This window comes from Cyanistes caeruleus, chromosome 3, assembly GCF_971803275.1.
Source record: "Cyanistes caeruleus chromosome 3, bCyaCae1.hap1.1, whole genome shotgun sequence".
Lineage (NCBI taxonomy): Eukaryota > Metazoa > Chordata > Aves > Passeriformes > Paridae > Cyanistes > Cyanistes caeruleus.
In genome coordinates, this window is record NC_141703.1 from 110,380,939 (window position 1) to 110,407,772 (window position 26,834).

The 26,834-nt window shown below is 43.0% G+C and overlaps 2 protein-coding genes and 1 long non-coding RNA gene across 16 annotated transcripts in view; all 3 read left to right on the top strand.

Moving 5' to 3' along the window:
* The window catches only part of GABRR3 (gamma-aminobutyric acid type A receptor subunit rho3), a 55,899-nt gene extending 42,489 nt beyond the window's left edge, over positions 1-13,410 (top strand). For all 5 annotated transcript variants that reach the window (XM_086884179.1, XM_023945092.2, XM_086884178.1 and 2 more), the window contains exons 4-10: positions 1,433-1,500; positions 2,892-3,115; positions 5,186-5,268; positions 5,859-5,999; positions 8,618-8,770; positions 10,564-10,760; positions 11,691-13,410. In XM_086884179.1, coding sequence (XP_086740305.1) covers positions 1,433-1,500; positions 2,892-3,115; positions 5,186-5,268; positions 5,859-5,999; positions 8,618-8,770; positions 10,564-10,760; positions 11,691-11,993 — 1,169 coding nt within the window. In that variant the 3' untranslated portion in view covers positions 11,994-13,410. The remainder of the gene's footprint in view (positions 1-1,432; positions 1,501-2,891; positions 3,116-5,185; positions 5,269-5,858; positions 6,000-8,617; positions 8,771-10,563; positions 10,761-11,690) is intronic.
* Positions 13,411-15,168: 1,758 nt separating this feature from the next.
* On the top strand, positions 15,169-26,624 carry RIOX2 (ribosomal oxygenase 2). Of its 10 annotated transcripts, none has more exons than XR_002870343.2 (11): positions 15,393-15,619; positions 18,013-18,448; positions 19,541-19,660; positions 20,237-20,365; positions 21,141-21,244; positions 23,054-23,156; positions 23,527-23,692; positions 24,081-24,169; positions 25,287-25,397; positions 25,649-25,778; positions 26,385-26,624. XR_002870343.2 is itself a non-coding variant. In XM_086884175.1 (10 exons), the coding sequence occupies exons 2-10, from the start codon at positions 18,017-18,019 to the stop codon at positions 26,541-26,543; spliced, it is 1,413 nt and encodes a 470-aa protein (XP_086740301.1). In that variant the 5' UTR covers positions 15,169-15,288; positions 18,013-18,016; the 3' UTR covers positions 26,544-26,624. The 10 variants fall into 10 exon arrangements, 6 of the variants coding, with proteins under 6 accessions (XP_086740301.1, XP_086740302.1, XP_023800880.2 ...); XR_002870350.2 differs by having other exon boundaries at positions 25,652-25,778; XR_015285422.1 differs by lacking the exon at positions 15,393-15,619 and adding an exon at positions 17,699-17,920.
* On the top strand, positions 21,928-22,122 carry LOC147654441 (uncharacterized). Its single transcript, XR_015285428.1, has 2 exons — positions 21,928-21,966; positions 21,998-22,122. It is a non-coding gene; the product is annotated as an uncharacterized LOC147654441 (long non-coding RNA).
* Positions 26,625-26,834: the final 210 nt, after the last annotated feature.

Sequence of the window (26,834 nt, forward strand, 5' to 3'; positions counted from 1 at the left end):
CTTTTGCTGTCTCTATTCTCCATAAGAAGCAGCATTTTCCAACGTGCTGCCTGGTGTTTTACTAACAAACTTTGCTGTCTAGAGTCCTGAATCTTATTTTGGGCTTTAGCCAAGAGGCTGAGGGAGGCATTCCTTTCAGAGAGAGACGTGATTCCTGAGCCAGAGCCCAGCCCTTGTCAGTGCCTAAATATTTTCTGTTGTGCCCTACTAACTGAGCACATCTCACCTTGCTTTCCCATGCACAATGAATCTTCGTCTGTTCTGTGCAGGGACAGACTCCCCATTAAAAAAAGACAGGTCAAATCAAGAGATTACAGCCCCAGATTTAAAAATACCTCTAAAATACTTCAAGTTCTTTACTGGTAAGAACTGGAGGCAGCTGTGTAATCCTCGAAGGCTGCTATTTTAAGGATAATTCCAAAAAGGGACACAATACTGTAGCTGGTTATCACAAGAGTGATGTTCCTGGACTATTTTGGCTTGACAGAGCTAAAAGGAAAAGACAAGAAAAAGACAAATTAGAAAAGCTGTTGCTGTTCAGACTTCCTTGTATTCATGTTTTTGACTGGTTATTCGAAATGTGTACTTTAAAAATATTTTATCTGGCTGTTTTTGACAAAACTGATTGGAATCCCACGTACAGTAATTGCTACTGATTTTCATGCAAAATGCAGAATATGCTTGGGGTGGTGGTGTGTATGTTCATAAATGCATGCTCCTCTCTTCCTCCCCTGTAAGGAAGTGATTAATCAATTAGTGGAATGACATAACCTATGTAGAACTAGATCCTCCACTCAAGATATTTCACGCTGAAAAGAGTGGAAATAATTTCATATTTGGCTGTAATTTTTAATTGATTTGGAGTAACTTCATCCTAAAAATGCACTCAGTAAATATACAGCACAGTGACAGAACATGATTAATGTGTGTGCAGCTTTTCCCTTGTGAGGTAGTGAGCAAGCAGTGTTTTTTCAGAAACAGCTATACCAAACCTAAAACAGTTCAGTAATTAAAGATAATAAAGAGTCATAAGTGTGTTGTTTGTGAATAAGCATTGGAAGTGGCAAGAAAGCTTTGCAATCTTTGATTTTTTTGTGTATTTTGTGTATTTTGTGTATTTACTCAGCTTTTTCCTGTGGTGGCTCTGAATTGCACTCGGAGGGGTTCATTAGCTGTGGCATCACAAGGACACTGCTGGACAAACTGCCATGCCAATAACAACTGCTCTGGCTGCAGAAAGATCACTGAATGTCTTGTGCTTTTGCTTAGCATAAGGTGTGACTTTGCTGCCTTTTATCATCCAGTGTTCTAAAGTGGTGAGAATGCAGTAAATGCTGGGATGGAGTACTCTCTGCATGCTGCTGATGTTGCACACTCTTCCCTTTTAAAATGGGGATTTTTGCTCCTCATCCCTCTTTCTGTTCCCATGCAGGGTCGCCTATACCTGTGGGCATTGATGTGCAGGTGGAGAGCATTGACAGCATATCTGAAGTTGACATGGTGAGTAGAACTGGAATAAAGGATTTCAGTAAAAATGCAAGAGGTTCAGAAACATCCAGATGGATGATAGAGAATACTGCAGTTAAAGAAAGCAAACCCTAAAGAGCACATCCTTGCCTTGAAGCATGCATTTAAAGTAGTAAATGTTGAATTTCTCCCTGGGCCAGAGGGACAGCTCAGAGTGGGCAGTGCTCTGGTTTGAAAACTTCAGCTATTCAATGAACACCCTGGGCTTCCACAGGAGTTCTCAGTACTCTGCACTTTGCATGATGAGGCTTCATGTCCTTTGCTTCTTTTGCCTATGCAAATCTGAATATTCCATAATTGTGGCATGGGTGGAGCTGTAACCATAACAAATGGAAAGAGAAACATTAGCTCCAGAAGTGGTCCTGGGAAGGAGACATTGCAATTAGGGCCCGTGGTACTGGAATGCAGGCTGTTCATTCTTTAGTCCAAATTGTCACTAATATTGTCAGTATGAACTCCTGCATTCCTTTACAAACCTACCCATATCATAAAATCATATTACAGGGCCATAAAATCCTATTACAGGGGAAGATCTAATACTCCCTTCACAGTATTCTTATCAGAAGCAATTCTTCTACTGAGACAGATGATGTCTGCCTAATAGTACACAATTTATGCAGGTGAACACAGAGCAGTAAGGTTGTGCAGAAGCTCACACTGGCCTTGCAGCATCCTCTCCACCTCTTCCCACATGTATATTTGAAATTGTGATGTTTCTCTAAATAGGATCATAAAATACTAGTAATAATATTTTATATTTAAAGATATTGTAGTTACTGTAATTATTGTAAAATATAATTGATTGCTCTTATGATATTCATTATATTTGTTTCTTTATGATGTATTTAATGAATAAATATACTAATGAATAATGAATAAATATACTAATTTAGCTCTTGTACAATCTTTGTACAAAAGGTACAGATTTTAAAAAAATTGACCAAGTGCTCATGAGGAACTCAAATAAATCCCTTTGTAAAAGAACCTTAAAGGAACCACAGTCCATTCTTGGAAAAGGTTGTGAAGATTTCCAGAGGAAATGTTTTTTTCCATTTACCTGTGTTTGGTTTTAGAGCTTTTTTAATCACTGCACAGCTGGCTCAGTCCAGACCACTGAAATATATAGAAGTTTTATCTAAGGATAAATGAAGTCTAAGCCTCAGACACCAGGGACAAGAGAAACAACCAAAACCTCAACAATATTCACATTCAAACTCAATGAGCGGTACTTGATTCCTCTCATTAAGGATCTTTCAGATAATGTCCAAAGAAGAAATTGATTTTTTGCATAAATAATTTGTAGTGTTTTCTGTTGCACTTGACTAAAACAAGCATTGTCTCCTTCTGTTTTTGATGAAACAAAGGACTTCACAATGACTTTGTATCTCAGACACTACTGGAAGGATGAGAGACTCTCATTCCGTAGCAACAAAAACAAAAGTATGACTTTCGACGGACGGCTGATAAAGAAGATCTGGGTACCTGATGTGTTTTTTGTGCACTCCAAAAGATCTTTCATCCATGATACAACTGTGGAAAACATCATGCTCCGGGTGTATCCTGATGGCAACGTCCTCTTCAGTCTGAGGTGAGGAAATACCCTTCCCTAAGAAAATCCATGACTGCAATTGTCATGTATTGGCTGTAATTGGAATTACTGGAAATACTTGCAGGTAAGATTCTCATACTGGCATTAATCTCCTGGCAGCAAATAATGGGAAACTGGTGACCAGTGTGCCAGTGGGAAAATAAATTTAGGATTGAAAACATATTTTTTTCTATCATTCAGATACTGTTTGTTTATCAAGCGTTAATTCCTTGTGAGTGGCTCCAGCAGTATTGCTACTGAGTACAGTAAAGCCCACAATTATTAACAAAGAAAAAAAACATGGTTATGGTTGTTTGTTTCTTTTCTCCTGAGTCTTTTAAAACTGTCTCAGCGATTTTCACCCTGCTTGCCAGTTAACATATCAGTGATACAAGCCAGGTCTCTAGAAAAGCAAAGAGAGCAGATTTTTGGTACTGATACCAGCACTGTTGAGGGACTGGAAAGTGAAACAGCAATTCCAGAACTGGAATAGCAAGGTAATTAAATGTGTCTCCCTTCCCTCTGCATGATATTGCTTTGCTTTATGAAGGAAATTTGGATGATGTGGCAGAAATAGTTTTAATGGAGGAATTTTCCCCCTAGGGTAAGGAACCTGAGGCCTCTGCATTGCAGAAGTAGTTTGTCACTCATTAGCTCTGTGCACAGAAGTGATGTTTCATCCAATCTGGACAGTTTGAAGATTTATGGAAGCATTTGAGATTTTGGCTGTGTAATAATTGTTTCAACAATTAATGAATTTATCTCCTCTGTCATAAGGACATGCAGAAATCCTCACAACAAAAACTGTACACCACTTTAAAGTAGTGTATGTTCAAGAGTCAGACTGACAGCAAGGTACAAAGTGGTGAAGTGTGCTTTTTTTTTTTTTTCTGTATTAATTTCCATCATTCTTGAGAAGGAGGGATCAGAGGAGCTATACCCCACCACTAAGGCTTAGATCAGTGATTCTCAGTGAGAACTAGGATATATTCCTTAGGTGTGCCTTAAATCACCCTTTCTTGTATTGCCAGTTTTACATGTAGTTACTAAATTATATTCCTAATATTTAAATGCAAAAAATCTGCATATTTCACAGTTTTTCTTCAGTGCCTGGCATCCAGGATTTTATTGAAACAAAGTGAAACAAAAATCCAGATCTGTTGCTAAAATAATCTTTCTTTTCTTCCTTTTCCCCTGGTCCTTTAGTCAATAGCTGAAGGATGGAAACAACATCTGTATTTGGAAGTCCTACGCATGTCCCACTCTTATGATCTTATTTCAAGCCAGTAAAGTCTTATATTTGTGAAAATTCAGTTACAGGGTGGTTACTGATCACAAATTTTCAAAGGGCACTTGTATAACCAGTATAAGCCTCGCTGAAATTCCTGCAGGCTTCCATTTGGGCAAAACCATCAAATGACATGCAAGCTGTGACAGGAAAGGAAAATTTGGAAGTATTTACCATATTCAAGTTGCTGCCCCTAGCAAGTTCAATTTTATTTGTTCTTTATTAAATGCAAAGGGATATTTTTCCTCTAAACTTTTGTGTAAAAGCAGGTGGAATGCAAAATTGTCTTTGCCTAGATTTCCTTAAGCTTTCTACAATATAAAGGAGTTCATTTAAGAGGAGAGTAAGCTTCCAGAAATTGCAACTAATCTCTTTTTGCAATTAAATATAACCATTCTAGCTGGGAATAGAGCTCTTGGAATAATATTTGCTATAATCTGTAATATTATCTACTTCAGTCTATGAGAAATCAAGTCATGAAATGTGAACGCCCTTTGTTAATCTTCATAAGTGTAAACCTTCAAAGCAAAATGTGTGAAGGGCTAATGAAGGATCAGGCCAAATATAGGGTTTAAAAATCAAAGATAATGTATTTAATAATAAGGAATATTTATGTTTAAAAAAAAAAAAAATGATCTCTCACTGATTTAGCTTTATTTCACCATCTTGTAGCTAATTGAGAAGCATCTAAAAGGGCAGTTGGGGATCTCACTCAGATGTGTGCACAGCTAAGAAAGTGTGAAATTTTAATTTTATTTCTGTTTTTGTCTTCCTTTCTGCAGAATAACAGTTTCTGCTATGTGCTTCATGGATTTCAGTAGGTTTCCTCTGGACACACAGAACTGTTCTTTAGAACTGGAAAGTTGTAAGTTTAATTCCTAATTGTTCTTCACATGTGCATTCGTACCAGCACTCCATCTTGTATATAATACCTCTTTCACTTACTTTGATGTGTGACCTGAACCCTTCAGCATGTACCTATTGGACTGTAAGCAATTTGGGATCTTTCCAGACCTCAGTGACCTTTGGGAAGGTGGAAAAACCATGATGCACCCTACTTTATTCCCACTGGGTGTTTATTCCAAGGCCTAAATCTAAACATCTGTCAAAAAGCACGAGGGTTTTTTCTGTGAGAAGAAAATGAGCAGGTTGAAAGTAAAATAAAATGTGAATATTTGACTTGTTGGAAAAATGAAAATGGGTGCTTGTGTTACTGTGAAGCATCTGCTTCTTCATCCCTGCCTCAGCTGTAAGCTTCTGGCAGGGCACAGGACTGGGCTGTACTTGGAGCAAGAGGGAGCATGGTCTTTTTCCACGCCAACTGACAAACTGGTGTGAAAAAATGTCTCTTTGGGGTTTTCCCAGATTGATTGAGTGCTCTCCTCTCCCTAAGAAAGGAAAGAGGAAGTGATTTACTTTAGTAACATTATAACTTCAGTTTCTGCTTTCTCACAGATGCATACAATGAAGATGATCTGATGTTGTACTGGAAACATGGCAACAAGTCCCTGAGCACAGATGAGCACATTTCCCTCTCCCAGTTCTTCATTGAGGAATTCAGTGCTTCCAGTGGACTTGCTTTTTACAGCAGTACTGGTATAGTAAGCCCCTCTCCTTAGAAGAGAGAAGCACAGGATAAAACCATGGAGAATGTCTTTCACATTCAAATTCTTTGCTAATAAATGACAGTGGCTGCTGAGAGATCAGTTAAAAGGAGGTCTTGTCAGTCTGGAGCCTTGGTTCTCTTTGCACTACCAATATAAAACCTTATTTTAGGAAAAAAGGGACATAATAATACTTGTAACTTCATATTTGGCATTAAGAACCTGAAAAAAAAAAATGCACAGCAACCAAAAACGTGCTGTTATGAGCTCTTGCAAAATCATGGTGCTTCTCTGAAAGCCATTGGAGTATTGAATTTACAGGAATCTTTATGTTCTGGCTATATAGAAAAGCATCAAAATGGAAATCCTAAAGGGTCAGATACTAGAAAGCAGACAAGAGGAATTCCAGTGTGTTTTATTGGTTAAAATATCCTCACTTTTGGAGCTGTGTAATGTCACTAAAAATCTGCTGACTGGAGGATTTTCATATGAGACTGTTTTATATTAGATCTGTTCAGGTCTAATTAATCATTTGCCTAATTTTCCTTGTTTATAAATAAAGTTGCAGGAAAAAAAACACTCTTTGTGTCAGTGCAACATAGTTTAAATTCAGGTTAATCTGCCCCAGACAGGTTTTTGTTTCTCCCTGTAGATCTTGCTCTGTACTTTCTGGCAAACTGCAGAGGCTTTAAGAGTTTATTGCAGTCTTGATTTCACGCAAGGTGGGGTTTGTTTTCTTTGTATTTTACATGAAATTATAAATTTTGAAACACTTCTCTATGTAAGTAGTCTAACTATAGTTTTTTTAACCAAAGAAAACAGCACTCTTGCTATTGTACTTTGCAGCATGAGTCAATTCATTTCAGTTTGGTTATTGCCTTTTAAATCAAAACAGATGAATAAAAGAGAAACTATTCCATTTAATATGATAAAGTGCACAACTCTTTGGAAAAAAGCCTTTAAGGAAAGCAGCAGACAGATTTATTTGATATACTTTATTTACAGGTTATTTTCTTTTTGCATTCAAAAGAGGGCCATTCAAGTTTTCTGTGGCTGCTACTGAATGCAGAAATCCCAGTTTAAATTATGATGCAGCCTAAGTGGTGAGGAATTCACAGCTTGGTAAGGTTCTTCACCCTTATCTCCTGCTCCTGTATGAGCTAAGAACAGAGCTCCATCTTTCAAGAGCCACTGTCATGTGAGAGGAGGGTGAGTGATACCCTGCTAGGATAACTGTGCCTTGCTGAGAGCTACATCAAATTTGTCCTTTTTCTAAGAAGGAGACTGGGATATTTTCCACCTAGGACTGGGTTCTAGGAACTCAGCTGACTTCTTTCTGCCTTGATATTCTCACCAAAAACACTCATGGCAAGCAAATGGATCTTTGTGCACCCTCACAATGCCTCTGCACCCAGGGCTTTGCAGCACCCTCACAGCATCTTCGACTTTGCAGAGTGTAACTGCTTTACACTTGACATGCAGAGCTTCTGATGGTGACCTTATTCAGCAGCATATAGGTGAAAGAGAAGACTTTTTTAAAGTCCCAGGGATCACTGGGAAGTACCTGAATAATGCTTGTAGCATATCTGGTAATCAGAATGCTGTCCTTTGTAGGCTTATACACTTGTCTTTGGCTTTGAGGGTTTTTTTTGCTCAGGAGGTTCCACTCTCTCTTGTTTTTTTGTTTCTTGTTGGAAGAAAATTTACCTTCTAAGTAAATAATAGTGGAGAACAAACAGCACCACTCTGATGAGAGTCATCATTCCCACAAAGCATCTTTCTGCATTTCAGGTTCTGCATATCCTTTCCTGTGAATCTTAGTGAACAACACCTGTGGTGTTTAGGCTTTTGGAGTTCCCACACCTCCAGAGGAGCAACAATTCAAATCCATTTTAGAGACAATAATCTTTGAAACAAAAAGCCTTCTCCACAACTGCAAACACAAGAGAACGTTTAATATTATTTGGGGTTCATTTTGCTATGTTCTTCTCTATAGAATCACTCGTTGTGATGGCAGGACCGCTCCAACACAGGCACACGGGTACCTCTGTCTGTCCTGGACCGGCAGATGCTCGGCAGCCACCCACTTTTGCCTTTTTACCTCCCTGTAAGGTGGTTTCCCTGCCGTGGCAGGAGGTACAGCACGGATGCAGTGCTGCACAGGCAGAACACGCCCCAAAATTCACTAGATGGCACCCTGTCCTCTGAAGTGAGTGCTGGGCCGGCAAGCAGGTGGCTTCCACCGAAAAATAAAAGGAAAGAAGGGCTGCTCCTTGTCATTTCAGAGAAGGCAGGGTGTTGGCATCACTGAGCAATGTATAATGTCTGTATTCTCCTGGCAGTTTCACTTCAAGTCTATTTAATTATTTCAGTTTCCCAACCCCAGTATTTTAGACATACAGCCGTGACCCTTCACTCCCATAAATGAGGGAGGATGGACAGTTTGTAAAGCACTGTGTAAAACTAAGGTTGTGGCAAGATTTCTGAGGCATTTACTGCTCCTGCTGTGTGGATACACCACTCCTGCCAGAAGGAGGGGCCAGCAAACGGAGCTCACAAATAACACAGCTCTCTTCTCTTCTCCCCCACCTTTTTTTTTTTTCCCAATAGGTTGGTACAATCGACTTTTTATCAACTTTGCACTCCGCAGACATATTTTCTTTTTTGTGCTACAATCCTATTTCCCAGCCATGCTGATGGTGATGCTGTCTTGGGTTTCCTTTTGGATTGATAGAAGAGCTGTTCCTGCCAGGGTGTCATTAGGTAAATTCTGTATATTCTTTGGGAAGTATAGAATTGAGAGGGGAGGGTTTGGAGTTACCTTAGCTTATTTACACAGGACATGAGCAAAAAGATCAGATAATTGCCTGAACAACACTGTTATTACCTCTGTTGTCATTACCTGTAGTCAGTCTCTGCATTTGGAAAGGGGATGTTTGTTCAGACTGGCTTTGCTATTTTTGGAAACAGCTCATGCACCACAAAAGCAAAAAGGGACGATTCTGCAGATTTCCTGATAGAATTTGACTTAATTGCAAAACCTGGGTATTCCTTCCCTCTTCCCAGTAAAGCAACAGGTAGGAACAGGCAGTCAGATCCCTCCCCAAATCCATGGATTTGGATCCATGGATTAGGTGAAGCCAAATCTATGCAAAAGCTCTGCAGCTCTTCTTTTTCTCAAGAAACATTCATTATCTTCCTACCAACTTGGAAACAGTTTACCTGTGTGGCAAAACCTTTCATTGTGGGACACCTTAGAAATGTTTGCTTTGTATGTTGTCAAATTTCTTAGACAAGAAAAAAAAGCCTCATTTTTCTCTATATCAATCTAGAAAGAAATAGAACTGTAGCCACTCAGGTCCCTTTCTATTGGTACAGTCTAAAGCTATTAATACATGAGATATAAATCTACTTGTTAATCTGTAAACAAATCATGGTACCTCCTACCTACTTTTATTAATGCATCTATGAATTCCTTTTATTTAGAAGAAATTTAACTTCATCTTTAAAAAGAACTTTTTAATTCTCAGTAGGCAATTTTTAATGTTGTCAAGATGGTTTTGCTGATCATGTTCTTTATGTATGGATTTCTGCAGAAGGTTATGCATCAGGAGTTCCATGAATAAAGCACATTTCATTAGCATAATCATACATAATTTATAGGAAACCTTAACTACAAAGTTTAATAAGCCTAGCTCCTTAGCCTAGAGTGTATATATATATTAAATGAATTGATTTCCTCTTATATGGTGTATTTCAAACTCCATCCTTCAACCTAAAGAAGCTGCAGAGAGGTAGGGGGAAAACTCTTGTATATTCCAGGACTTGAACAGGTGTAGAACTGGAGAAGGGCTGCAGAGACTCAGCTGACAGTGCTGTCTCACAGATATCAAGATGTTTTCACTTCTAGAGTTACACTGATTTCTTTAAAAGCAGAGCCTGAGTTGGGTGTTGTTTTTTTTTTCTCTGAGCTGGAGCAAACCAAAATGAGATGAATATCTGAGGTAAGAGCAGAGATTGAAAAGATGAGGGTGAAATTCTGGTCATAGTGAGGCAAACAATATTTTTTTCTTAGTTTCAGTCCCGTAGCATTTTTATGCTAGATTGTTTTTAGAGAGCCCTGGAGTTATGATACGGACATACAGGCTGATACATGTTCTCAATAAATACAATTTGAGAAAGAGTTGTGAGGGAAAATTATTATTATTATTTAGTGATTTTCCTGGACAAGAAAATATGTGGTGGCAACCTTGGCTCTGGGAAGTGAAGGACAACCACAAACCTTTCACCTGTGTGTGGCAGTGCCCAAAGCTGCCACAGAAATGTGTTCCTTATGCTGCTCAGTGACCATTCTGAGCAGAGAGATGATTTAGTGCTCTCAGCATCGTGTGTGATGGGTCCTTCATGGTTCACTCCACTTCTCAGAGCCTGTGTGAGGAAGTTAAAGGGGGTGTCAATCACATGGATTCACAAAGCTGTGCTGCCCAAGCAGTGGTGATGAGCTGAACAGAACCAGCTGGCCAGAACTGTGATAACCTCTCTTTTCTCTCTGGCAGGTATAACTACAGTGCTGACAATGTCGACCATCATGACAGGAGTAAGTGCCTCAATGCCTCAAGTGTCTTACATAAAGGCTGTGGATGTGTATTTATGGATCAGCTTCCTTTTTGTCTTCCTGTCAGTCATCGAGTACGCAGCAGTGAACTATCTCACCACAATTGAAGAGAGAAAACAACTCAAAAAAAGGGGCAAGGTACAACCCTCTGTGTTTTTTTTATCTTCTGAAAGCATCATGGAAGCCACAGAGTAGTCCTTATACACCACTGTGATAACAGAACAGTAACAATCTCTGTCTCCACTCTATATCTCACCTTTTTTTTCACTTGGGTGAAGGGAGACCAAGTGTCCTCCTCTCTGAGATCCTGAGAGGTTTGTGTTTCTCTCCCTTTTCTTGTGGCAGAGGTTAGGGATATTTTTTTGCCCCCTTTTTTCCCCCCTCAGAGGAATATAACCTTCCTTCTATTTTCAAATACTTATCAATCAATCTTCTGTCTCTGAAATAGACCTCAGCATACCCTCATACGATATTCCTCCCTGTTTCCTGTTTCTTTTTTGTCCCAAGACCAGATGAATGACAAGGTCATTTTTATAAAAGCGTGCCTGAAGCAGAAATAGTCATAAGTTAAACATCTGCTTTCTGTGAAGCTCTCACTTAAAACCTTTGCTTGAAGAATATCCCCTCTGTAAACTCACTTGCTGGAATATCATGAGGGGAAGAACACAGAAAGGATGCATATGTTGCTCACATGATAGGATAATCCCATCAAAAACCTACTGCCAGAAATGTTTGCAGTCATTTCCCACAACTCCAGCAACACAGACCTACAGGAGAGAGTTTGATTCTTCTTTTTCAGAAGCTGAGGCACAAATTGCCAGCCAGCAGCTGGCAGTAATCAGGCAGACAAGTGTGTTTTATAACATTTGATGACATTTCCTTGCTCATGTCCTGCTCAAGGGGGCAGGCCCCACAGAGAGCCATACTGTGGGAAAGCCCTGTTCTCCACATGCTCTCCACAGAGAGAACAACAGTGAGGGGAAAGCTTTCTTAATCTTCTGTTTTGCTCATTTATGATTTGCCAAAATGGCTCCTGCTAGACACAGAGTAACTCTGCTTTGTTGCCAGGCTTCGGGAATGTACAGCATGGATGCAGTGCAAGCAATGGCTTTCGACGGCTGCTTCCACGACACGGATGTGGACATGGATCTGACTCCCTTCCCAGACCCCTGTGAGGAGAATGAGACCAGGGCAAGTCAAACCAACATCTCCAATGCAGACACACCTCGCTTGAAGAGGAAGAGGTCTCTGAAGGGAAACGTGGGCAGGATTATTTTACAGAACAATCATGTTATTGACACATATTCCAGGATTATATTTCCCAGTGTATATATTGTGTTCAACTTTTTTTACTGGGGTTTGTACATATGAACTAAAATGCTTATAAACTAGAACTTACTGTGTGTATGAGGGCTGCATCATACTTCAAAAATAATGCAACAGCAGTAGAGGAAAAGGTTATGATTTTCCAAAAGAGACTTCTACATCAAACCTGGGCTGGTTTGGTCAGCAGCAAAACTCCTCATGAAAAACTCTCACGTGTCTGGGCTTCTTTTCCAACTGGACTATGCAGAGCTTCACTGGGGTGATCCATCCCATGCACAGGGGATGTGCTGCAGTAGCACAGGAGCTCACTAAGGGAGCCCTTTGTCAGGCCCCTGAACAGACAGCAGCTCCCACCTGAGGTATTGCCCTGTCTCTGTCTGCACTCCAGCCCTTCCTCTCGAATCAGCCTCTCTGTTCTTCACCTGTGCTCCATTTTGGTCGGCAATCGGCACCAACCACTTTGGGATAGCTCCTGTCCTTGTTTCACTTCCTGCATTTCAGTTTGCCAGGGCAACCTGTGTGCACCTCAGCAGCCTCTGCCCTGGGATGGGAACCAGGGGGAAAATGATGGCTCACCAGTGCAGTAGGGACCAGCAGGAAGCAGAAGGCCAGGCTGATGGGGCTTTGTAGATCATGCATCAACAGCACTTCAAGAAAACCCTTCACCCTTGTCAGCTGTCCATGAATCTCCATGGGACCTCTGTTTTGAAGAATCTGCCTCACCAGTCCCTGAGGCAGCACAGGAACAACATCCCAGACCCCGTGCACTTGCAGCCACTTCCCAGGTGGGTGAGCAGCATCCCCAGCACGAGCTGTGTCCTTCACATGTCACCTCTGCCCCACCTCGACCTGCTGTAATCCCCTGCTTCCTGCAGAACCCTTTGGTTTAGAAACACAGGTTTGGAGACACAGGTTTTAGACAACTTTGTCAAGAGAACAAAGAAACCACGCCTTCAGTTCTTCTGTTTATGTTGCACGTGAACTTGGGGTTTTGCCTCCCTCCCTCTCCCTTTGGCTTTTGAGATTGAATGTTCCAGTGAGGAGAAGCTGCCTCTGCCCCTTACAGCAGTGATCCCCAGCACAGTTCCAGGAAAATAAAGGAAACAGCTGTGCCAAAACAGAGAGACATACAGGAAACCTGTCAGTCTCAGATGAATCCTTCATGGAAATATCCTTAGGTTCAGGCTAAGGAGGCTGAATTAAGGATGTTCAGGGATAAACACAGAAAGTTTTCACAGCTCCAGGAAAAGAATCAAGATTACTTTTGTAACTTTCCCAAATAAGGAGCATTTCCCACTAAATTCCTTGGGTCCATCTGTCATTTAATGAGCTGAATTTATATTTACAAAGTCAGTTCAAAATTATCATTTGTGGTGGAAAAAAGTGTCACAAGGTAAATGCTTGATCACTGCTTGGTCAAGTTCATTGGTCAAGAAAGTGGGAATAAAATTGGAAGCCTAAATCACTCTCTGGTTTCTTCATTTTATTTATTTTATTTATTTACTTTTTTTTTTTTCTTATTTAATTTACTTATTTTCTTGCTCTCATCTTGTTTGTTCAGAGCATGGTGACGTCTCAACTTTTTCAAAGAGCTTTATTGTCAGGCTTCCAGTTCGAGAGCTGGAGGAGCGGTGACACTGTGCGTGCTGAGTGACTGAAATCTCACCGAGTGAGTGGCACAGAACGCTGCCAAACAAATGTGTCAGAGCTGAGACAGCTTTGATACTTTTCCAGGAAATCCTGTCATGGAAAGCAGAACCATACCAGGAATGACAATGCTGGGAATGCAAAGCGAAAGGACACACAGGCTTTGGTAACAGTAACAGCACGCCAGACCTCAAGCCGAGCAGATGTATAGTGTAGCTGTATATAAAAACACACCATCACAGCCTTGTTCCTGCACTGCCAGTATGGGGCATCCTGCACAGATGTTCCAGATTACCCAAGAAGAACCCATCTAGTTGCTCCAGATGTGTAATGTGTCTTCCAGACTTTTCCCATGAACTAATGTAACATCATTTTCACATTTTTTTTTATTAATCTGCCCTACAAGAAGTATTTGTTGTGTAGCCAACAGTGAAGCCTCAGCCTCCAACAGAAAAACCACTCCATTTCCCTTTCCTCCCCTCTTTCAGACTGAAGCCATTCCCCCTTGTCCTCTCACTACATGCTCTTGTAAATGATGATATTTAACTGCATGCTTTTGCAGAAAAGCTTATAATTTTTTATCTTCTTAATGGAGTGACAGGGATGATATCAGGATATATAATGCTTAAAAAAAATCTATTGCTTGTACAAATAGTAAAAGATAACAATCAGTATTTCAACGAATGATTTCTTGTCTAGAGGGTGCTAGAGGGCTGGCTAAGCTCCCCTGACCCTCTGAAGTGTGTGTTAACTTCCTGACAGGTATGGTAATAAATACTTTCAGACAATTTGTCTCTGCAGATCAGCACGGAAGTCTTTAAAAAGGTATTCACGAGAATTCCCCGTTCCTGCCGGTTTTGCAGCCAGTCCCAAGCGTGGGTTTTATATGCCACAACATTTACTGCGAGTTAAAGCACCGCAGGCATTACGTAAATACATACTTGTGTGAGTGTTCATCCTGGTGGCACTCAGGCAGTGACGCTGAGGGCACTTTGTGGATTTTTGGAGCAGAAATGACAGCTTGTCATGATTTCTCTGACCGGCCGAGGTGCAGGATGTGGCCTCGCTATTTTTAACATCTGCTGCTGCACCCATCTGTAATAAGAAAACATCCTGTGGTTGTTAGCGTAGGTGATGCAAACTTTTAAGTCCGGGCAATTTAATTCTTAAACGTTTTATAATTCTTCAAACTATCAGTACACAAGAATAAAGCTTTAGCAAAGCCTACCTAACATCTTTTTCTGATGTCATTAGCCAGTGTTAACGAAACCATTATCAGGTCTCTTTAGTAAAGGTAATTAAAAGCACTCCTGGAAGTTTTCATGTGCTCGGTAAGAATTATGATGATTTCTCTGAGGGAGCCTCAGGGGGACTCTGGAACAGGATTTTGGTCCGGGAAAAGAAAAAAAAAGCTAAAGCCCAGACACTGTTGTGTGTACGAAGCAAAATTTAATCCTCTGAATAACTTCAGTGGAGATACCGTGGCGCTCCTGTTGGAATACACACAGGAACAAGGCTGGAATAGCGCCGTATTTCCCTTCGGCCGCCCGGAAGCGTCTCCTCCCGCGGCACCCAGCGCGGCAGGCCCGCCTCCCGCTTCCTTCCAGCGGGCACCTCCTGCGGCCCGGCCCGGCCCGGCCCGGCCCGGCCCGGCCCGGCCCGGCCCGGCCCGGCCCGGCCTGCCGCCCGCAGGGTGAGTGCGGGGCTGCGGGAAGCGGAGGGCAAGGAAGCGGCGGGGAAGCGGAGGGGAAGCGAGGGGAAGGGGAGGGGAGGGGAAGGGGAGGGGAAGGAAGGGGAGGGGAAGGGGAGGGGAAGGAAGGGGAGGGCCGGCGGCGGGACCGCGTGTCCCGGAGCCGCCGTGCCCGCCCGTGCTCCCGCTGCTCCCCACAGCCGAGTCCCCGTGCGGGAACGGGCGCTGTGTCCCTGTGCGAGTGACACTGGCGACACTGGCCGCAGCAGCTGTCCCCGTCTGCCGCTGGGATCGTGCTCCAGCCCTGCCCAGAAGCACCTGGGGGTGTGGGGAGGTGAGAAATGGGACCGGGCCGGCCGTGCGCTGATCGCGGCCTGCGTGAGGGAGCGGATCGCGCCCCGCTGCTCCGCTCGCATGAGATCCCAGCTGGGGGGATGGTCCATGGGAAGGACAGGGACCTGTTGGAGCCAGAGATCCCAGCTGGGGAGATGGTCCATGGGAAGGACAGGGACCTGTTGGAGCCAGAGATCCCAGCTGGGGAGATGGTCCCAGCAGGGAAGGACAGGGACCTGTTGGAGCCAGAGATCCCAGCTGGGGAGATGGTTCCAGCAGGGAAGGACAGGGACCTGTTGGAGCCAATCCAGAGGATGCCACCCAGATGCTCAGCGCCTCTGCTGGGAAGACAGGCTGAGAGGGCTGAGCTGGTTCAGCGTGGAGAAGAGGAGGCTCTCCAGGGATATCTTTGCAGTAGTTAAATGCTGTATGAGAGACAGAGAAAAGACTTTTCACCAGGGCCTGCAGCAACAGGACAAGGGGGAAAGATTTTACATTGTAAGAGGGTAGGGGATAATAAGAGTATAATATAGATTGGATAGAAGGGAGGGTTTTTTCTAGTGAGGCCCTGGCAGCTTCCCTGGCCCAGGGAAGTTGTGGCTGCCCCATTCCTGGCAGTGTTCAGGGCTGGGCTGGATAAGGCTTTGACCAAATAGATGGAGTGGGAGATGTCCCTGCCCATGGCAGAGGCTTGTGCCAGGTGATCTCTTCCAACCCAAACCATTTGGTGGGTTTGCAGTTGTAAATAACTAATAAAACACTACAGAGAAGCACGTGGTGTAAATGAAGCACCAGTATATATGAACAGTATATATGTGAATTTAACTTCTTTAGATCAATCTGAGCAAGCTGAGAGGTTGAAATGGCTGCTTTAGGTCTGGAATTCAAAACCATCAGATCAGGAATGGTTGCATTTGTGTTCCTGACATTTGGGGAATGCCAGTTTTAGATCCTAGTGCCAGCAGCATCTTCAGATCTTGCTGCCAACAAGGGACTAATTTCCAGTCTTTAATTTTTTTATGCATTCCCTTGCCTCATGTAGAACAGTGACTTCTTGCTGCTGGGAATGTCCACCCTGCTGGGAATGTGGTGATGTGAATTCCCTCCTGCAGGACTGAGGTGACCACAGGTTACTACTGAGGGACAGGCTGCCCCAGGAGCTGGGGGAGCAGCAGGGTGTCCTGCTGCACAGGAGAACTTAGTGCTGCCTGGAAATACCAGAACTGGGGTTTAGGTTTCAGGATAAGGGGTCTGTACAAGTAAAAGAATCTCAGTACATTGATAGCATTTGCTTTTGGAAGTAAAGCTGCCATTTTTACTGGGAAATGAAAGCATCAGCAGGTTCTGACTCCTCCTGGGTTGGCTTCTCAGACTGGCTCAGACGTGCCCAGAGTCAGTTTGGGTTGGCCAGCCCAAGAGGAGTCAGAACACTTGGCTGCCAGGCTGTGCTGCTCCAGGGCTTGGTGCTGGCTCATCCTCAGTGTGCTTAGCTCAGCTCCCCAGGCAGGCTTCTACTGCTGCTCTGGGGGAGGAGATGCTGGAGCAGACTCTTGGCAAGTCTGCCTGCACATGGTTTAGACCTACTGTTAACTCGATTTGGGCTTTAACTTTCCTGAGAACTTGGCACCTAAACCATTTGTGAGTTAACTTTTTTGTTCTCGCATAATTGTACACAATGTACCGTGGAAAAACAAAGTAAATTATTTTCAGCTTTAAAATTAAATGTCTTTACTTGTATGATAGAATTATTTTTATTCTACATAAACCATGAAGTTTGACAGCTTGGCAGAAATTAAAGCAGAATCTTGGCATTTTGGTTTTTAAACCGGTGCATTTTACAAGTGTTAAGCTTGTAGATTTAGTAATTACATAGCATCAACAGAAAGGCCTAACAACATTCCTTCTTTTGTAAACTGTTATTGTTGAAGGAAGTGTAATAAGAATACAAGTTTTTGATCCTGCCCCCTCTCTCCACCTCCCTCTGCATGTTGCCACTCAATCTCTTAAAGCTGAGTTGATTTTTATTTTCCCAATAATTTGCAGCTGTTGCTACAGATGACCACTTGCTCACAGGTTCTTTGTGTGGGTGGGTTCCTGCATTGGTAATGATCCATTGGGTTTCATCACATGTTCTTCAGTATAAACTCAGCTGTGGGATGTGAGCTCCTGCGAGGAATGGCTCCCAGCAGAGCCCTTTGGAGTTTGCTGAGGTTTGAGAGGGGATTGGAGGCCTTTGGGAGCAGTAAGTGAGCACCTGAAGCCACAGCTGCTCCCAGTATACTTTGATATCCCCCTGGATAAGGTAAGAGCTGCTGCCCTGGGCCTGTGACCTCTTGAGGTTGTGTTGCTGGCTGATGGGGGTCTCTCTCTTTCTCTCTCTCTCCTCTTGGACAGGAAGATGCCCAAGAAAGGAGGGAAGATTGCTGATGTGCCCAAGGAAGCACAGGCACAGTGTAAACGGCCCAAGTTGGATGCAGCTGGTTCTCCATCCATCCTGAGTTTTGAGAGCCCAGACAGCCTCTTCAAGAGCCTGATCTCTCCCATTGAAGAAGAGGTGTTTTTCAGGGAGTACTGGGAGCAAAAGCCACTGCTTGTTCGGAGAAATGATGTCCTGGTGGCTGCTTACTACCAGTCCTTGTTCCAGCTGTCACACTTGAAGGAGCTGTGCAGCCAGGGCCTGTACTATGGACAAGATGTGAATGTCTGCAGGTGTGTGAATGGGAAAAAGAAGGTTTTAAATAAAGAAGGCAGAGTGAATTACGTGCAGCTGAAGAAGGATTTTGACCAGAAGAAGGCAACAATACAGTTTCATCAGCCACAGAGATTTAAGGTGGGATTGTTTCATTGTTGTTAATGCTTGCTTTACAGTCTGTAGCTTTTGCTGAGTGGCACCAGACATGGCTTTGTATCTGTCCCCAGGGGAGGTTGGCATTGATGACCTGCTGAAATCCTTGCATGAACTGTATTAAAACACAGTTTATACTTCTGCACTGCCCATCCATCATGTCTCAGTGCTCTGCAGTAAGAGCAAAGTCAGATTCATGCTATAATGTTTTTCTGTAATGTGAAGTATTGTTTTTAAAGGCACATAATTGATGATTGGGCATCTGTGCTTAAATTACCTCTTCTGCCTCGCTTTTCCCTTGTGCAAGCAGGGGCTTTTGTACCCCTCCCCTTTAATCAAGGGTGAGGTGTGAAACCATGTCAGGTGTTTCCAGGACACACCACCATTCTTGCCAATGGATTAGCATCGAATTTCACCATGGAAGTGACCATCCCATTTTAGCTGAGTGTCCTCAGTCTCTGTGTATGGGAAGGAGACAGTGGTGCTGTACAGTTGTAAAGGACTTGGATACCTGTAGGTACTTTGATTTAGGCAGTCTTTTTTTTTTTGTCCCAGGGTCTCAGCACAGTCCAATTGTGAGCCCAGATAAGAACCCAAATACACAGTGTAGGGTCACTGACTGATTCAGTTGTTGGCATCTCCTGATGTTTCCCTGTCACATGTTGGGAATGGATGAGTAAAGTTTGTGCTTGAATATTCCCAAGCAATTGGAGTCACTTGTAATAGGTGTCTACCCTTTGTGTTATTCTCTCTTTGATGCAGGTGGGATGATGGGTGGTTTATTCTCCTTTGTTCAGCCTTGTTTTTCCCTGGTTTTGCAGCCTGAAGTTGATACAGGGTAGAGAGCAATCAGTGTTCTGTTGAGGCACCAGAATTTTTGGCTTACCCATGATTTCCATCATGGTAGATCTCCTTTGCTACTACAATACTTGCCTTGAGGAGAAACTGCTTCCCAGGCTGTGTGTTCCTGTGGGGATGTCACCATTCTTCACCAGTGATGGGCTTGTGGCAGCCAGGCTTGGCTGAGCTCTTCAGTAGTAACAATTTTTAATTTTTTTTTTTTTTTTTTTTTAATAGGAGGAGCTGTGGAAGATTCAGGAGAAGCTGGAGTGTTACTTTGGGTCTCTGGTGGGATCCAATGTTTACATCACCCCCCAGGGGTCTCAGGGCCTTCCCCCTCACTATGATGATGTTGAGGTAGGACAACACCACCTTGTCTGTGAGACCCTTTGTGGGCTCCTGGCAGTGGATGCCTCTGTGTGTGCTTCCACCTCTCCTCCACCATAAACAGTCTAGAAAGAGTTCTGTTTTTCCACTGAAAACTTAGGGTAATTATTTGCAAGTGTTTCCTTATATGTAAAAGTCTACTAATAGTTATGGCTAAGTTTAAGTGACTGGCAAGGAACAGGATTTCCAAATTTGGGATAAAACAGATCACACTTCACAACTCTTCTCTCTGTTGTCTCTAAATAGAGTACAAGAATCTAGTTCAAATGTAAATTTCAGCATTTAGATATCTAAAAGGTAATGTGAAAGGAGTTGTATTTGCCATGCTGTGGAGTAGATGAGAGCAGGGAAGGGGAAAACCTTTGTCAGAATTATTATGTATTTGTCAGAAAAGCAATCTGTGCCACTATTTCTGTCCCTGGTTTCTGGCTTGGTTCCACAGACTTGGCAAGACAGAAGATAAATTAAAATACCTGATGAGTTGGATGTGTGAGGGGGAGCAGGGTTAGGCCCCCCAAAAAACTTTGGATTCCTGGTCTTTTGCAGGTGTTCATCCTTCAGCTGGAAGGAGAGAAGCACTGGCGACTCTACAAACCAACGGTGCCTTTGGCTCGGGAGTATAACGTTGAGCCAGAAGATAGGATTGGGAGTCCCACACATGAATTCATATTAAAGGTATTTTAATTTAATTGCTCCAGATGGTCTGGGCTGTGGCAGCAAGAAAAGTAACCATGCTTGGTGAGCTCTTAGAAGTTGCTGATGTGACCAAGTTTAAGATAAGATAAAAAGATAAAAAGATAAAAATAAGATAAAAATGGAATCAGATTTCATTCAATGTTGATTTATGACCTTTCTCTTTGTGCTGGGGTTTATAGGATAAGCCATGAGTGAACTGATCTTTCCTTTGTGGAGGCAATTTCATGTGCTTTGCACTTTTTTCTTGTCTTCCTCAATCTGTATTATTTTCTGTGGAGATACTTAATTTACACTGGTGAGAAGACAGGGGAGGAGGAAGGTTCTACTTGTTTTTTTAAGTGTTTTAACTAAAATTTTCAGGCTATCTGACTTTCCTTGTGAAACACTGGCCTTTTTTTTGGGTATGATCTAACCACATACCCAGGGCACTGAATTACCACCAGATTCATCTCAGCTGCTTCTTTTTCCCCTTCCTGCAGCTCAGCAGAACTGTGCATGTCCTACCATGTGAAAAGCTCATGTTTGCAGACAGTTGTAGAGAAAATACTGACAGTAGGTTGGAAAGTTTGAGGTGTTGGACTTCTGGCTTAGAGTGCTTTATGTTATTGAAGTGTACATTGGAGAATTGCTCAATTTTGTGATTTTTAAAGAATATATATTGTCAGTCTGTCTGCTCAGAGAGTATTTTCTCTGGACTACAGTAAGGTTTGACCAAGTGGCCTAAATGTATCAATTCTCTTTCATTTTCCTGCAGCCAGGTGACTTACTGTACTTCCCAAGAGGAACTATTCACCAGGCTGACACTCCTCATGGGATCTCCTATTCCACACATGTGACCATCAGCACCTACCAAAACAAGTAATTCCCCTTTACTTCTTGTTTTGTATGGCTTTCCTCTGCCAGATGATGTGTGTGAACAGGAGAGACCTGAAGCTGGTGTTTCAAGGAAGTGATGTCCTGTTTCTTAAAAAAAAATAACCTTGTAATGAGCTTTGCTTGGGTCTTTTTGTGTTCATACTATTCAGCCCTTGTGTGGTTTGTGTTTGCCTGTGGGTATTACAGGGACAGGGCAAGTTAGCTTCCCCCCAGAGGTGTGGTGATGTGGAATATAGGTAGATACCCCGCTATTACATAGGTGCCCTGCTGTTAGGGACAGAATTTAAGTGTTGAGGTAGCAGTAATTGAAGTTTTGAAGGTTGGGGGAAGGAGGAGAACGAGACCATTGTTGTTTGAAGCAGCCTTTTTGCCAGGTTTTCATGCAGCAAGCTTGATTGCTTTTTAATTGCTTTATTTATTATTTACCAGCTGGAGACTTTAATGTGGAAGATAATGTTACAACTGCAAACTCACTGTTATTTTTTAAAAAAAAACCCTCACCATTGGCTGCAGTTGCTGTTCATTTCATAATCCAGATAAAGAGTTGTGAGTTATTCCTTTCATCAGGTTTCCTCCTGTATCTGATGGTCACCCACACCTCTTCTGACAGATTCTTCCATGCAGATATTCTCTGCTAATCTGTGTTTTTAATTTTCTACCCCACGCATGAGAGTCAGATTTCTTTAGACACAGGTCAGGTCCTGGTCCCTGCATTGAAACATTGTTATCATACAGGGAAAAAATGCTGCTGCTGCCTAATCAGCTCTCAGGTGCTGGGCTTGGAGTTATTGGCCTAATTCAGGAATTGGGAAGGATTTGTTAGCTGCAAAACAGGGCAGAACAAGTTTGGGCATATTTTAGCTAACTGTGGGATGAATCTCTAACCACCAGCTGTGCCACTGTGGAAGCCCAGGATGTCAGTGCTGCTGGCCACTCTTCCTGTGGCCAGTGTGCACAGCAGGGTTTGTCCAGCTGGATCTGTGTGGAATTATTGTTCAAGCAGTGCTGGGAAGCCAAGGGTTCAGCTCCTTGTAATGGGATTTGCTGGAGATCTGCAGCCTCGTGTGGAGTCACTGCAGTTTCTCCATGGCTGCAGGAGCCCAAGGCCAGTCCAGTGCGTGACTTGTCAGGAGCACGTTCCCTGGGGATGTCTGTCATGGGTGAGCAGAGGAGCAGGAAAAGCTTCAAGACTACTCTTCTTCCAAGGTTAAAAAGTGGAATCATCATCCTTTAAGGTTATTGGCAGTGAAGTGTAAGAGCCTTCCTCTGTCCCTGCTGTCAGCAAGCCTAGGTAAAATAAGCAGCAGTCGTGGTGCTTTGATTTGGCTTGTAGATGGAAGTATGATGTGGAAACGTTTCCTTGGAAAATTGAAGAGAATTAAAAATAGCAATAGCTGGGAAGGTGGCACTTCCAGGTGTTTTTAGGCACCAAGACAAAAGGGACATCTCTGTTGAAGCAGTTTGTCTGGAGCAGATCGCAGCAGGCAGAGAGATGTGTTTGTGTGGGATAAGCAGGGCAGTTTGGAAAATCAGTGAGTAGCTGAAGACATTTGCTGGCAGATGGAAACTAGGGGCAAGAAAAACACTAAGTAGATGCCCAATTCCTTTTATTGGCCAGAGTCGTTCTTTCCCACTGGGTAGCAGGCAGTGAAATATTTGAGTAGATGTGATAAAAAAGACTACAATAATTGTTTTACATCTTAACGCTAGTTAGGAAAAAAAAAAGCAGGATGTCTGTTTTATTTTAGTGCAACTATTTCAGTAATTTATGTTTTTCTTCCTGTCCTTCAGCTCTTGGGGAGACTTCTTACTGGATGCAATTCCTGGCCTGGTGTTTGATACAGCAAAAGAGGACGTGGCGCTGCGGACAGGCATTCCAAGGCAACTGCTCATGGTGAGTAGGTGGGACTCAGGGAGTGATGGTGCCTCCAGGTGATCTGTCAGACAGAAAAAGTTCTGTCAGACCAGACTTCTGAGTCTTTAAGTCAGTGAAGCTGAGAATTGTTGTGTGACCTCCTTATGGTGGTCCTGTCCTGCTGCTGCTCAGCTCAGGAGGAACAAGGGTTTCTTCAGCTGCACTTGCGAGTCCTTTAGCCCCAGAGCAAGGAGAGTGAGCTTCAGCTGTGACACGTGAACAGCTCGTGGGGAATGTGTAAAAGAAACAAAGCTTGGTTTGAGACTAAGGAGTGTCCAGATTTTCACTGCTTTGCTGCACTGCTTTAGGCCTTGTCTGTTCAGCTTGTATTCTTTATGTGTATGTTTAGCAGGTGAACACAGCTGACTGCACCAAAAAGCTGAGCAGCCTTCTGAGAAGGCTTGCAGACAGTCTGGAGAACTCCAGGGAACTGAGATCATCCGACTTGAAGAAGGATTTCATTATGCACCGGTTGCCGCCATACTTGGGATGTGACTCTGATGCTTTGACTCCAGGTAGAGTTTGAACTTCCCAAAACTGGCTGATGTGCTGGTAGCATCTAAGTCTGCCTCTTAAAACTTCTGGCATTTAATGGTAGGCCAAGATCAGAGTCCAGGCCCAGCTTTGTGTGGTGCCTGGCTCTGTGTGTGTGTGTTTGCACTCCTCTCTTGGCCATTTCCCAGTGGGAGATATGACCCATTTCCCTTAGACTGAAATGAAGGTTATCCTAGAATTAAAACATCTTTCTCATTTCTCCTTCCACCACAAGTTTGAGAACTTGTGGCTGTGCAAACACTGGTTAACAAAAAATCTGGCTGTGAGAGAACAGGTAGTGCAAAGGGAGCTCAATTTGTATCATGTCTGGTTTTCTTCCTTCTCTAAGAGTGAATTTATTCTTCTTAGGTGGGAAATTGCCAAAAATAAATAGCAAAATCAGACTGCAGTTTAGAGACCATGCTATCATCACTGTGGAACCAGATCAAGAGAATGCTGTAAGTGTAAGCAGCCCCCCTTGTATGCCTGGGGTGGGGAGTGGGAGACATTGTTGCTCTGTTGGACTGAAAGGGTTGTGCAGTTCTGCTTGGTTGGATCTTGCATCCCATTATTGCTGTTAGGAGATCCTGGGGCTGTTTGCTGAGTACATTCCAGCCTTCTGGAGGGAGGTACAGAATTATATTCAGTGATTCTGCATGCCTTTTATCTGAATCACAGGGGGGTAGGTCATTACAACAGCTAAAATGGCAAATGGGTAATAGATTTTTTTTTTTTAATTCCTTGTATTTAAGAACATGAAGTTATAAAATTAGGGTTCCTGAAGAAAGGGAATAATCTTGGTTGCATTTAGTCTTCACTACTGAGTTATCCCTGTACCTAAAGTGGGTGACAGTGGCACTTAAAAGTTGTTCCACAACATAGATACTGGCATCTTGCATCATCCTGTGTTTACACTGCTGCTTATCTGTGAAAGTTTATTAGTATGAAATTATAGAAGTGCTTTTTTATCTTAATTTAAAAAAAAATGGGTGTGGGGGGGAAATCCATTTTCTGTGTGTGTTATCTTGTAAAAGTTTGGTGTGGTTTTTTTGGTTTTTTTTAAATGAGTGGAATGTTTCCCTCCAAGAAAAACATACCAGAACTTTGATTTTTTACCTCCATTTTATTTGTGTCCATATTGCTGTGATACTGTGTTGGATTTGGAAACCCTTTTTTTCCAATTTTTTTTTCAACTGATTTGCAGCCTTTACCAAGGGTTGATAATGGACATGTGATTTTTAAGACAGATCAGTCTCAGACTGGAGATTATTGATGCACACCTGTTCATTAGGATTTCTTAGGAGAGGTGCCTTAAAGGGCCTGTTTTCTACACAGCATCAGTCCTGTGACTCCAGCAGGAGCAGTTTTAAGGCAGAAAGTTGTAAATAAATTTGCAGAGGTGTTTTGGAGAGTCCCTTCTTGCTGTGGGAGGTGGCTGCTGGATCACTCATTTGAGAAGGTGACTTGCTGTCCTTGCTGTAAGAGTGGCCTCTGGAATTAAGGAGCTGGCACTGGAGTGAGGGGAGTGTGAGGGTGTGGATCACTTGTGACCATTTTCTTCCTGCTGTCTTTCAGGATGAAATTCGCAGAGAGATGGTTTATGTGTATCATTCCTTAAAGAACAGGAGAGAAACTCACATGATGGGGAGAGAGGATGACACTGCCAGTGAGGATGGCCTGGCACAGGTTTGTTCCTGCAAATGCACCCCAAAATTTATCTTGCCCTGATAAGCACCCAGAGCTTTTCAACCTGTTCCCAGAGTACCTGGATGAGCTGAAGCTGCAACACAGGCTGTGAATAGGAGAACTAAGTAATGTGATCTCATGCTTAATTAAACATTTGAGATGCCTGTGGGATATCTTGTGCATGCCCTCTGGGCCAGTTAACAAAGCTGCTGGAGCAACTTAAAGCATCTCTTACTTTGTGTGTCCTTCAGCAGGTCCTGTCTGAGGCTGCACATGTTCCATGGGGATCACTGCACCTCATTTCTGACACGTGAAACCTGTGTTAGCTCCTGTATCCACTGGAACACCCTGTGCAGGGCTGCTCACTTCAGCCCGGGGCAGGTCAGCACTGGGAATAAAGAACTCACTCTTCTACCATGTAATTCAGGTCTGCACAGCTCCTCCAAAGAGGCAGAGCAGAGCAGAGCCTGGCCTTGGCTTGGCCATTGCTGCAATGCTTTTTGCCTGGCAGTTATTTTCCTTTTGAAGTAAATCTCACTATTCCTATGGAGCTGAGGTTGGACACTGGCACCTGAGCAGCACATGCACAGCCTTCCTTCCTGCCCTTAAACAAGAGTCCTGGGAATGAAGGTCCTCTGGGCTTCTGTGCCCAAAGACTGCATGTGTCAGCTAGAAATAAAGCTCTGTGACATTGCTGTAAAATAATGGGTAGGGTTAGGCAAGAGGGTAAATTTAAAATTTTTTTTTCTTCTGTGTGGAAGTCACATGTACCATAAACATCCCTACCTTGTTGTGTGCTACAGCATGGAAGAGTTACTTCAGAGTAAAATAGGTCTGGATAAAACTATCTTTGGGAGGCTGCTCTCACGAACTCCAGTGTGCTGTGGGAATGGAGCATGCTCCTGCTGCTCCCTCACACACACTGATGGGTAATAAAGTCACTGCACTTTGCTGAAGGGTTTTTTCCTGTCTCTTTTTCCCCAGCAGACTCACGGGCTGCGGTTCCCTTTGTCATACTTGGATGCACTGAGGCAGATCTGGAGTAGCAGCACTGTTAATGTTAAAGAGCTTAACCTTACCTCAGATGAAGAGAAAGAAAACCTTGCCTTGTCACTCTGGACTGAATGTCTGATTGAAGTTCTTTGATGCTTCTATGAATTAGCTGCTCCTGGCTATTAAGCATCTCTTGAGAACAAGGTTTATTAAATTAGTTTTTTTTTTAATCCATCCAGCCTCTGGTTTGTAGTGCTAACAAAGCATTGCAATCAATATCTGTACTTTGCTGCTTTCTGGTGCCAAATGTTAAATGTCCTTCCATACTTTTGGAAAACTGGGCATGGGGAAAAACAGGTAAGTGAGCCACAGCTCCAGGGCTGTGGCTGGATGAAGTCACTTCTAAGTGCCCCCAGTGCTGTGGCGTCCCTTTCCCTCTGGAGA

Coding starts and splice junctions, on each gene's coding strand:
- RIOX2 (XM_086884176.1), top strand. CDS start 18,017: ATGCCCAAGAAAGGAGGGAAGATTGCTGATGTGCCCAAGGAAGCACAG. Junction 18,449..19,540: donor ATCAGCCACAGAGATTTAAG/GTGGGATTGTTT, acceptor TTTTTTTAATAG/GAGGAGCTGTGGAAGATTCA. Junction 25,398..26,381: donor GTGAGGATGGCCTGGCACAG/GTTTGTTCCTGC, acceptor CTTTTTCCCCAG/CAGACTCACGGGCTGCGGTT.